The 12,574-nt window shown below is 42.6% G+C and overlaps 1 protein-coding gene across 1 annotated transcript in view; it reads right to left on the bottom strand.

Moving 5' to 3' along the window:
* The window catches only part of ARCN1 (archain 1 coat protein complex I subunit delta), a gene marked incomplete at its 5' end in the record, with an annotated part of 34,380 nt that extends 22,896 nt beyond the window's left edge, over positions 1 to 11,484 (bottom strand). Inside the window, 3 exon segments of the mRNA XM_078782866.1 lie at positions 9,835 to 9,999; positions 10,949 to 11,163; positions 11,305 to 11,484. Coding sequence (XP_078638992.1) covers positions 9,835 to 9,999; positions 10,949 to 11,163; positions 11,305 to 11,484 — 560 coding nt within the window.
* Positions 11,485 to 12,574: the final 1,090 nt, after the last annotated feature.

Raw genomic sequence — 12,574 nt, 5'->3', positions numbered from 1 at the left:
ATATATATGCAGATATATTATATATATATATGTACACAAATTGCAACATGAAATTATGATCTAGCTGTATGTATGCTGTGGAACCCAAGTTAAGTCTGAAATAAAGTATTGAATTTAACTAAATGTACACTACTGTCACAGTTGGCGTAAACTAATAAGACTAACACAGTGCCACCAGTTTACAGTCACACCCCTACTTTATGGTCAACAGGATGGCGATAGCCTGGATTAGCTGTCAGCCAGTGACGGAGAGGGGAAGGGGGAGGAGGGCTCCTTGACATTGTCAATTTTGTTGTCGACGTACTGGATGATGGCCTTGATCACACCCTGGAAATCTTCATAATCTTTATCATTTACAGCATTGTGTTGATTTAGTTTCATCCCTCAAAAATGACAATCACCCTTGATCTTGCCAGAGAGGTTTACGTGTTCTTATATGGCGCTATCCTCGTGGATTTGAGGCTGATGAGATTCTCAATGAGGTTTGGCAATTATACGATGAGCTTTTTTCCTGGAGCAAGCGTGACGTGGTTGATCCAACTTCAAGAATGTCTAACATAACATGAAGAAACATGATGAATTTGGATGAGGTGAAATCCTCACATGGCTGTGATTTCCCGTATTCATCAGGATTTCTATTGTTTGCTGCTGCACGTTCAGCATAGGCGAACTGTTGCTGCATGGTTCCATAAACAGCCTTAAGTGCTCAGCTTTTACTAACCGCCCATCACCACTTTTAACAGCACCATATTTGACGAGATCCTGATCTAGGACATCTGCTATTTCAGTTAACTCCCGTTTCCGCCAAGTTGCGTAGTGGTAGGAGTTGTAGACGCTCGATACATTTTTCAAATGTTCGAAGCACATAGGTCATAGGGTATAGACTTCACAAAGGGAGTAAGCAACGCAGTGTACTGGTATGACCCACGGTGCATAGTTCTTGAGCCTTTTGGCCACTCGGTCTTTAAACTCCATGACTGATGCTCCGTCAAAAACTTGATGTCACAGAGAGCTGTCTTTAAGTCAACTTCAGAAATTGTGAAGTGTTAAAATCCCATGCCCAATCGGAATTTTGGTACTATCAGCGGTACTTGATCTTTTCTGTTCTAAAGCAATTTACTTGGATATGGCTAAAAGATGACCCTTGCTTCTGACATGCTTTGAGGGGGAATCTATACAGAAATAGTTTCTGCCATTACTTAGCCGATTCGTCACATTTTCTGGCGTTGTGTCTGGATGCTTCCAGCAGGGATCACACACAATACATAGTATCTGTCTCGTCCTCATATTCAGTTAACCAGGCTTTCTGGAACTGTCCCGTACTTGCACATCATATATATATATATATATATATATATATATATATATATATATATATATATATATATATATATATATATATATATATATATATATATATATATATATATATTTTTTTTTTTTTGTATACAAGATCGAGGCTCGTGAAAGAGCTAACATTAATCACACAAAAAGACAAACCGACACACAAAACACAAAAAACAAGGGGAGCGGCAGACAAGATGGGGAGAGAGGGGGAAGGACACAAAAGAGAGGGGGAAGAGGGGGAAGGACACAAACACAACATTTGAGAGCAGGGACATCGGGAGGACTTGGGGGGAGGTGGGAGAGGAATAAAACATATGAACACTGCAAGGACTCTGGGGTGAATTACCGGGGGTAGAAGAGATCAAGGTTTTCGATGGGGGAAGATAAGAGATGGTGGTGAACAGCTGTTTTAAAGACCTGGAGGGAGGAGTGGGATTGAAGGGAGTGGGGGAGTTTGTTCCAGAAGCGGGAGAAAAGGGGAATGAAAGAGAAGGTGAGCAGAGAGCCTAGACTTTGGCAGTTTAACCATAAGAGGGTTGCAGGCAGATCTTGTGCGACCTGAAGGAATATTGGGGGGACAGAGCACAGAGAGAGCTGGGGGAGCAAGGCCGGAGAGGAGTCGGTAGAAGACAGAAAGACCACCAACCTGCCTGCGGTGAGTGAGTGAAAGGCCCTCGGTGTTGACTACATCGCAGGAGATTCCAATGATTCTGAAAGCTTTGGCCTCAACAGCGTGAAGCCGAGCATGGTGTGAGGCAGGAGCACCAGCCCAGAGGGGGGAAAAGTATTCCATTGAGCTGCGGATGAAAGCCTTGTATGTGGTGAGGAACTCAGGTGTGCCAAGGAAGGACTTCGCACGACGGAGGATGCCCAGTCGGCGACTGGCTTTGGAGGCCAGCTTGGAAATGTGGTTTTCCCAAGAAAGATCATGGCAGATAGTGAGACCCAAAAGCTTGAGCGACAGAACTTCTTGGAGAGGATTGTTGAGAAAGTAGATGGGAGGGTTGTCCAGTCGGTCCTTTCGGAGAGACATTGTAAGAGTGTGAGATTTGTCAGGATTGAAAGACATGTTCCACTTGTTTGACCAGTCTGATTTTGTCCAGGTCTGCAGAGAGTGAGGAGGCTGCAGACTGCCGATCTGAGGGATGAGGAATGGAGCGACAGAGAGTAGAGTCGTCAGCAAAGAGATAGAGAGGATTTTCAAGAGAGTCAGAGAGATCATTGATGAAGACCAGAAAAAGCACAGGGCCCAGAACACTACCTTGGGGAACTCCAGCCTGAACAGGAAGAGGAGATGAGAGAAACCCATTCAGGGCCACACGTTGACTACGACCAGAGAGGAAGTCCGCCAGCCATGCGTGGAGATTTCCATGGATACCAAAGGAGGAGAGTTTGGTGAGCAGAGCAGGGTGCCAGACCGTATCGAAGGCACGTGAAATGTCAACGGAGACAGCTCTAATTTCCTGTTTGGCGTTGAGGACCTCCATCCATTGTTGAGAAAGCAGAAGCAGCATGTCCAGAGTAGAGTGACCAGGTCTGAAACCAAATTGATGATCAGAGATCAAGCCATTGGAGAAGAGGAAAGATTTAATATCTGAAGCAATGATGGATTCCATGACTTTGCTGATTATTGGGAGAAGGCTGATTGGTCTGTAGTTGCTGGGATCTGTTTTTGCACCTTTTTTGTGCAAACCGGTGATGTTGGCTGATTTCCAAGCAGATGGCAGATGACCTTGAGCAAAAGAGAGGGTGAAGAGAACAGAAAGAGGGAGTGAAAGAGCAGAAGAACATGATTTTAGGACCCGTGGGCTGATGCCGTTAGGACCAGTTGCAGAATCAGAGTCGAGGGTTGACAGAAACTTTTCCACCTTATCAGGAGGAAAGGACACAGAGTCCAGAGAGGGAGGTGGGGGTATGATAAAGAGGAGGGAAGAAGAATCCCACCTGGACTTTTCCTTGTCGTAATATATTTTGATGCTAATTCTATAATATTGACGTGTTACCCCCAACCCAACCACTCGTTTGACTTTGTAGTCAAACCTCGTTTTGTTGGCAGGTGCAGCAGAAAGAGCTATTCTCCGTGTTCAATCCAGACAAAACAGGTTGTCGTACTACAGAAAAGATGAAAACAAAAATTTGGATCTATAAACGGGCCAGATAAGGTTGCAAAATAAAAACAGGCATTGTGTCCTAGTGTCCTATTAAGGTCTAGTTAGGATCCTGTGTTAACTGCAGTATCCCGTGTTCAATATCACTAAAACCACAGTAACAGTAAGAGTAATAATCAGCCCGAGGACTCAGTCAAGAGCAGACGCCTTCATTGCCACAACAACAACAACATGCATTTTAAGGCCATTTTCCCTGCTAGAGTGGGGGTTAGCCCAAGGCAGAGGCCTTCATTGCCACAGGTAAAATAAATTTCTGGGTCGGGTAATTGGTTGATATTTATATCAATAATAAATGATGGTATGAAGTCCTTTGACAAGAGGGATTGAAGGTCACGGCCCCATCCCATCATGGTGCATGTGAATCGCGTTTACTCTTGATTTTCTATCGGAAAAAACTGAATCATGTTGCTAACTCATTACTGCGTGAGAAAAAATACATACCCATGACCATTTGTCCATTTTACTGTCAAATGTAGTCGTAGTGAAGAAATGAAACTCGTGTGCCGGGTGTTATAATGGTGTCTTACTCTCAACAGTTGTTAATTCATACGTCTGGAATCAAGACCAATCATTGGCATCGTTGCACGCGGGATCTGCGGCCGTGCATGATGAAGATGCAGCATCATTCGCTGTGCTTCGTCGAGAGTAGTGTGCAGAATTATACAAAACACAAGGCTCTGCCTGCGTTAAACTACGTTCACTTGCGGAGGTTAACACGTCAATAATATAGAAGAAGAACCACCTTTAGAGGCCATTTTTCCCTGCAGAGCAGGGGATGGCCACACGTTGGGGTTGGTTGGGTTGGGGTAACACGTCAATATTATAGAATTAGCATCAAAATATATTACGACAAGGAAAAGTCCAGGTGGGATTCTTCTTCCCTCCTCTTTATCATACCCCCACCTCCCTCTCTTTCAGAGGGAGTGAGCATGACATAGCCTTATATAATTACCATCGCGATATGAAACGAATATGTTCAGAAATGCCATCGGCAAGTTAGTTAAACTGTAAATCTGGAATTAAACGTTATTTGGTTGATGTATTGCGTGCTGTCAGTGTCAAAGCAAGCCTCATCCATTGCTACAGGGAAGTCAGTTTGTGTCATTGTTTTTCGATATTTATAACGTAGTTGCCCGATGGGCAACTGTTCTATTCATTCCAGTTGCCCAAGCCATCTTGGTGGTTGTTCCCGGCGCTCGTCACTCGATTTGGCCGATTCTGCCACCGAATGTTCATTGAGAAATACAAAAACAAGAAAATGGATATGAAAACCAGCAGCAAAATTATTTTTGCTGCCGTTGTTAATATGCATATGAAATGTGATTAGGAATGTTCTTCCCTTCACTTCATCTGCGTTTCTCATTGCAGTCTCCTTCTCTCGGTCTTACTCCCTTTGTGCTTCCCACATGCCTTCTGCACTTCCTTGCTAGCACCAAAACTCAAATCTTGTCCATCGTTTTTTAAAAATACAAATGTTTTCTTATTGGCAATTAATAGTCCACTTATCAACCCTGACTATTATGTTTGCGATCACATGCTGGAACTTGGGCCAAAATGTGGCACAGGTTACAAATGCTTAGAGATATTAAACCTTCCATACCAGCAGCTCCCCCCACCCGCCCCTCCTTTTGCCCCATTCACAGATTTCTCTCCGCAACATGTGGACTTCCATCTCCGCAACATGTGGACTTCCATCTCCGCAACATGTGGACTTCCATCTCCGCAACATGTGGACTTCCATCTCCGCAACATGTGGACTTCCATCTCCGCAACATGTGGACTTCCATCTCCGCAACATGTGGACTTCCATCTCCGCAACATGTAGACTTCTATCTCCACAGCATGTGGACTTCTATCTCTGCAACTTGTGAACTTCTATCTCCGCAGAAATGTGTATGTGAAGCACAACATGTTGACTTCCAGGAAGGTCGAAAATCTCCCAGTCAAATCTTGATCCCTTCTCTGCAACTGGACCTAACAACATTGGCACTGCATTTGTGAAGAATGGTGTTTTGGCCCGAGTCAGGAAGTCGTTAGAATTCATAAATAGTGATGGCACGGACACTCCCGTCAGTTTAATACAACACAAATCCTCAAAGAAAAATATATCAAGGTACAAACTTATCAACCTATAAGACCCCACAAGTCATCTGCGGAGGATTTTACATCCAATAATACTCATTAAACTTTTCGACTATCACCAAACTATAAAACTGGCCGACACAAAATAGCCAGCCATCTTGTAAATCTTCTTATTCTTTTCAGACAGCGTAACTAAAAATTGGCTGAAGCTAAGGATTTGGTTTAAATGTGAGTCTACTGCATTTTATAGTGGGAAGGTCCATTTTATTGGTGTGTGTGTGCATGTGTGTGTGTTAACGATGTTAATATTTCACTGGTAAAGTTCATACATACAAACAATCAATATACACTATCATTGCAAACAGATGCAGGGATGGACAAGCAACAGCCATTGGTCAAATAAAGGTGTAGGGATGGTTCAACATGATAATTTGTGACCACCGAACCTTGTTTAAAAGAGGGGCTATAAGTCTGATGCACTCGACTAAAGAGCATCTCCCCACCACAAGAAGAGTGATGGAATATATCATTGCTGCAAACTTCAGACATAATAATTTCTCCAACAATACAATCTCTGATCATCAGTTTGGCTTCCACCTTGGACGTTGCTTCTTCTCATTCAACGATGTGTGTATGTACTGAATCCCAAAGAAGAGATCAGAGACATATTTCCAGCTTTTGATCTTGTCTGGCACCCAGCCTTACTTTCCAAGCCCATGTCTGCACATGGTATTTGAGGGCCCCTCAAATGGTTCTCCAAATGGTTACTCTGCGAGCAGAAACAATGAGTTGCTCTTTATGGCAATATATCTCGTGAACTTCCTCTTGAGGCTGATGTTCCGCAAGGCAGCATTTTAGGATGGAGCTTATTATTGGTTTACATCAATGATTCCTCAGTTTCTCTGGAAAATCCTCTGTACCATTTTGCTGATGACTAAACCCTGTGCAGAACAGTATGCCAAATCTTTATCTGTCTGCAATATCTATCACTGCAGTTCCAGAAAAAAGCCATTTGTAAGATACCTAGAACTAATCTTTCAATGCAGAAAAGTTCCTTCCCTTACTCGTGTTCAAATGTGACCCCACTATCACTACATTTCAGTTTTACCCTCTGTCATCTCGCTCTTCCACAAACCAAGATTTGCATACAACAAGAGCAATGCGACTGTGCCGCCAATATGCCTCCGCATAGTCGCACAATGGGTAGATGCCCCCGTTCACTGTCCTAAAAATAAACAGGTTTGATTTAAATCCCTTCAGCTGTTTTCAATTATCACATTTTCACCAGCCATGACAGCTCAGGTTTCACATCGATCGGTAACAGTTTCAGAAAAGGGATTTTTTTTTTAATATTGGCTTTCAAGCTAATATAGCTGCCACACCACATGACATATGACATATGACCTTTAAAAATGTACACTCTGCATATGTATGGGTGGCAGATCACGTTTGTGAAGTTTTGTGTTGATCGGATAAGGTTCGTTTTTCTATTCAAGATGACTGCCAACCACATGACCTACGACATCATCATTTTCAAATAATATGCAACAATGGTGTTAGATATTTGTAAAATTTAGCATCGATAGGATAAGCGGTTTGAGATATATAATGATTTAATATTTTCCTTCAATCCAATATGGATGCCACACCATGTTACCAATAACACTTTCATGATCAACTTTTAATTACCATGCCTAGTCAATGACACAAGTAAAGTTTCGAGTCAATAGATTTTGTGGTTTGGGAGAAGATGTTTTTTAAAAGGTTTTAGGTTAAATCCAATATGGCTGCCAAACCATGTGACCTATGATGTCATAAATGTAATATTTAAATACAAATCGGTCATACATCATGTGCATGCAATTTCAGATTTTTAGGATAAGGAATTCGATTAAAACATTTTTGGCTGGTATACCACTTCACCGATGATGTCATCATTATCATGCTTTTGTTCCCCATTGGGAGTGCTTGACAATGTGCCAAGTTTAAAATTTTTCCACTCAGTGGTTTCTGAGAAATAATTGTTTAATTATTTGCGTTTAATCCAAGATGGCTGCCATACCACGTGACCTACGGCATCACAGTTGACATAAAAACATTCTGCATAAGTGCCACTCCTACCCTGAAAGTTTCGTCTCAATCAGCCATGTGGTTGCTGAGAAAAACGAGGTTTAGCCCGTACAGACGGACGGAGAACCCGAAAACATAATGCCTCTGGCCACCTTAGGGGGAGGAGGCATAAAAACAAAACCTCTCTTGGGCCACACATCTTCAAACTGACCTCTAAAGTAGGCCAATTCATCAGTGTTCTCCACAGAGCAAAGTCCATTTTGAGTTGCTCAGAGGTCATTACAGTGTACGAGGCTTTCATCTGAAGTGTCATGAAGTATAGGTCTCCATTCTGGACTGGTGCATCCACTTCCAATTTTTCTCCCGTGGAGGTGACAAGAGTCCATCAATCTCCATGCTATTGACATATCTTGGTTGGAGGCAGAGTTATACTTCTCAAACACTGCAGGCAAGTTGGCAGACTTTTTTTTTTCTATTGTCCCTCCTCTTCCATCCTCTCTTCCCTCCATGCATCCTCCCCCGTTTTTTCCAGAATTCCACACCTGGTTACCCTCCCCAATTATACTTCAATTTACCACCACTATTCCTTAATCCTCATTTTCTTTCATCTGTGGAAATGACTCCCTCCGTCTGCTGTCACTCTCAATGACACCTCCTTCCAAGAATCATAATTTGATGCTTTCTCCCTTACACACCTGTTCTCTCTTCAACTTCCACTGACTCCACCACCACCACCACCCCCCCCCCCCCCACCACCATCGTCCTCCCTCCCCCCCTCCCACTCCCTCAATCTTCTTACTGCCACTCATGCAATGTCTTTGTTTCCTTTGACCCACTGTCAATCTGTGAACCTGCTGAGCTCCTCCATGAACCTAGATTTCTGTATAAAAATGTTTCATGTCAAACTTGTGACTTGTTTTTTTTGTATTTACAGAGTGAAGGCTCGGGAAGAGATAGAACAGAATAAAAACAGCAGCAAAAAAGAGGGGGTGGGGAAATACCAACACCAGGGCCGAGGCACAAATTAGATGGAGACAGACAAACAAGGGACAAGGGTAAGAATGAGGGGTAGTGGAGGATGCAGGGGGCTGACAATATGTATACAAAAGCAAATTCTCGGAAAGGAAGACATGTCGGGAAGAATGAGATTAAATAGAATACCTAAGTTGTTGTTATTGTTGTTGTTGTTGTTGTATAGCCCCGGACAGTTCTCTTGAACAAGCCCACGGCATAGGGACAGCTGATTGATCTCCCAAGAGCGACACAGAGATACCCCACATTTAGAATTGTGTATACCCCCGCCTTCACGAAGTCGGGGCCACAACAGAGTTGGAGAGAAAGAGAGAGAAAGAGAGACAGAGGGAGAGAGACAAGAGGAAAAGAAAGGGTCAGTCTATGGGGATCAATTGGCACTCTAACTGTGACCACGCTGCCTTGACAAATCCAGGCAGCAAGGAAGAATGGGGAAGATTTGGCCCCCGAATTGCGTTGGGGGGTACAACCACCACGAAGAGGCATCCCCGATAGCTGTAGAATACCAAAGTTGGTTCCACAGGTGGGAAAAAGAGGAACAAATGAGTTGAGTTGAGCAGTGATTTGGTATGTTGGGAGTTTCACCAGAAGAGGGTTGCTGGTGTAACACATGCACTCGACAGAAACATGTGAGAGGGGTGGAGGGGGGAGGAGGAAGGGTGCAAAGTACGGAAAGAGCAGAGGTTGCAAAGACCAGAAAAGAGGTGGTGGAAAACAGCAGAGACCACAGACCTGTCTATGATGGGGAAAGTGATAGGCCCATAGACTCAGATTCGTCACAGGAGATTCCAATTATCTTGAAGGCCTTGGTACCCACTGCATCAGGCTGAGCAAGATATGAGGCAGGGGAGAGAGCAGTACTCCATCAAGCTGCGGATGAAGGCCCTGGAGGTGGATAGAAGTTCAGGTGTGCCAAGGAAGGACTTCACACGACGGAGGATGCCCCATTGCCCCATCGGCAGCAGGGTTTGGCGGCCAACTTTGAAATGGGGTTTGCCCAAGAGAGATCATGGCTGGGAGTGAGACCCAATAGTTTTAGTGATTGAACCTCAGATGCAAAGAAGAGAAAACAATACAATTAGGATTTATCAATAACATAAGCAGAGACAGTCCGGCTAACATGCTGTGCACTTGCCTGTCCATGTGTGCGGCTGGGACAACTGGTGCTGTGGTTTCACTACCGGCTCCTCTGCGCCTTCCACTCTCCTCAGCCACACTGACCCCCTCGGATACCAGCTTCTCCACAAAACTTTCCACCTCCTTTCCTCGGCTCCCCAGTTTCATAGCACGGCCAGTGGACCTGTCAATAAAGCAAGTGGATAGGTGAAAAAATGGGAATGCACATAAAAAATAACAAATTGCATCGATAAAGCTGGTGATTTGGGGGGAAAAGTGCATTTTCCTTTTCCAAAAAACAATTTTTATTTATTTATAATTTTTTATATTGGATTTGCAGAGTTTAACAATAAGAGGCTTGCTTATTGGGCTGACCGTGTTCGACCTTCAGAAACCTGGGAGGGACAGATGCAAGAGAGGGCAGATGGTACAAGACCAAAAGGAAGGTGATAGAATACAGTATTTTTTGCCATCAGGGTAACACAATCATGGGGGATAATGAAACCATTTTTATTTTTACTACTTTGCGAAATTACACTAAAACCACCGTTTAGAGGCCATTTTTCCCCGCAAAGCGGGGGTTGGCCTTTTCGGGGACCGTGGTAGTTGTTGTTTTTTGGTCCCCTTTTTGAAGCAATGTTTTACGGCCGGATGCCCTTCCTGACGCCAACCCTTTTTGCCGCCTTCAACGACAAACAGGGAATTACCAGTGAACTGGTACTCAATTAGCCGACCTCGGAAGAATGACAGGCTGAGTCAACCCCCCTGGCATTAATTCGGCGATCGACCGAGATTCGAACCCAGGATCCTAGGATCCTAAGCCGGCACCCTAGCCGCTAGCCCAACACCAGGGACACTGTGGGAATCAAATCTGTGGTGAAACACACGTACAAAATCATACAATATAGTGAGCATTATATTTGTAATTAAACCTATCTTGATTTTCTTTTTTTCTGTCATTTACTACATTGTCTTTTTCCGTGTCAGATTCAGTTTTCCGTTAACAATCACCGATTCCGGGAATTCCGGCCGTTTTCTGCGATCACGGAAAATCACTGGCTCTACATTTATCAACGCATAAATCAGAAATTATTGTCCTTTACATATCACCCAATTTTATTTTCCCTGCTCACCGTGATGAAGCAGACACCTTGGGTCGGTCTGTGTCAGCCATGTCTGTGAGAATTGCTGGTGCTGAGGGAACCATGCCTTGTCCAGTTGTGCCCAAGCTGCTTCCGTAGTTTCCATAGCCGGGAGGCTTTTTGCCAAGGCGCTCAGCCTCACGTCGTGCCAGTTGCAGTTCCTTTGCTTTTTTACGCATTTCGGCCTTAGCCTCCCGTTCCTGTGTCTATAAAGGCAGTTACGGGACAATCGTTTCAAAATAATGACATCATGGACAACTATCTTTACTATAATACAAAAAATAAAGTCTCAAACTAGTGACCTGTGACAAGTGATAATTGTACTATAATCACCCACCCTAACTTACCTCTCGCACAGCCTTAAAGACCTTCTCTTCATGAGAGTCCATGTCGGTGAACGTTCGAATCTGAGCCAGACTCACGCTCTCACGGTAACCCAAAGCCACAATCTCATCAAACGCAAAGATCAGGTCAAAGCAACGCTCTGCAATCTCTCCTTCTTCCAACACCTTGCAATATTCTGGAACCTTGGCAAGCACATATTATAAACACTAAAATTGCAATATTAAAATATACTAGATCTTTACTCATTATAAAATCACAATCTTGTGTTGATAAATTTTCAGTTGTTGCCAATTATAAGTATACATACAAATGTAGTCAGTTAAAAAGGTTTTGCAACTCAGGTATATAGAAACAAAGTAACAAGTTTTCAACTTTACTACCTCCACAACCAAAGAAGGTTATGTTTTCACCCCTGTCTGTTTGTGAACAAAATATCTCAAACTTATGGACGGATTCAGATGAAATTTGGGGGAGAGGTTGGGTACGTGAGACGGACAAAATGATTTGATTTTGGTGAAGATCCGAATCCAGATCCGGAAATTTTAAAGCGATTCTTCACCATTGAGTGATTGGGCTAAAACTGATATATAGCACGATATTTCAAAAAAAAATTTGATTAATCATTTAATTACTGAATTATCATCAATTTATTAAGTACTTATTTATTTTCTTTCTCATCTGGGCAATATCTCAAGCACCTTTTGAGATAGGAAGCTGATATTTGGACACAGCAGTGACCAAGTGATTTGGTTGTAAAGGGTATTTTTGATTTATTGATTAATCAATTAATTGGTTACTTATTTAATTATTCGTTAACAACTTAATTTTGAAAAAGTTAGATTCGGATAAAACGGTTGTGGTTTAGGTATGCTTTTAGCCAATCGATTAAGAAAATAATTATTTTACGGTTTTTATTTATTTATTTTCATTATTAATCACTTATTTCTTTTCTCTCATCTGGACAATATCTCAGGCACCTTTTGAGCGAGGAAGCTGATATTTGGACATGACAATGACCAAGTGATTTGGCTACAAAGGATATTTTTGATTTAATGATCAATCAATTAATTGATTATTTATTGATTGAACAGTTAATCGATTAATTAATTTTCCGATTAATTATTTATTTACTTAATTTTCAAAAAGTTAGAGATTCAGATGAAACACTGGTGGTTTAGGTATGCTATTAGCCAATGGATGAAGAAATTAATTATTTGACGATTTTTATTTCTTTCTTTTATTAACACAATTAATCAGTCAATTATTGGACAC

The sequence above is a fragment of the Myxine glutinosa genome, chromosome 1 (assembly GCF_964187855.1).
Source record: "Myxine glutinosa chromosome 1, kmMyxGlut1.1, whole genome shotgun sequence".
Classification (NCBI taxonomy): domain Eukaryota; kingdom Metazoa; phylum Chordata; class Myxini; order Myxiniformes; family Myxinidae; genus Myxine; species Myxine glutinosa.
This window is presented reverse-complemented; position numbering and strand designations above follow the sequence as displayed.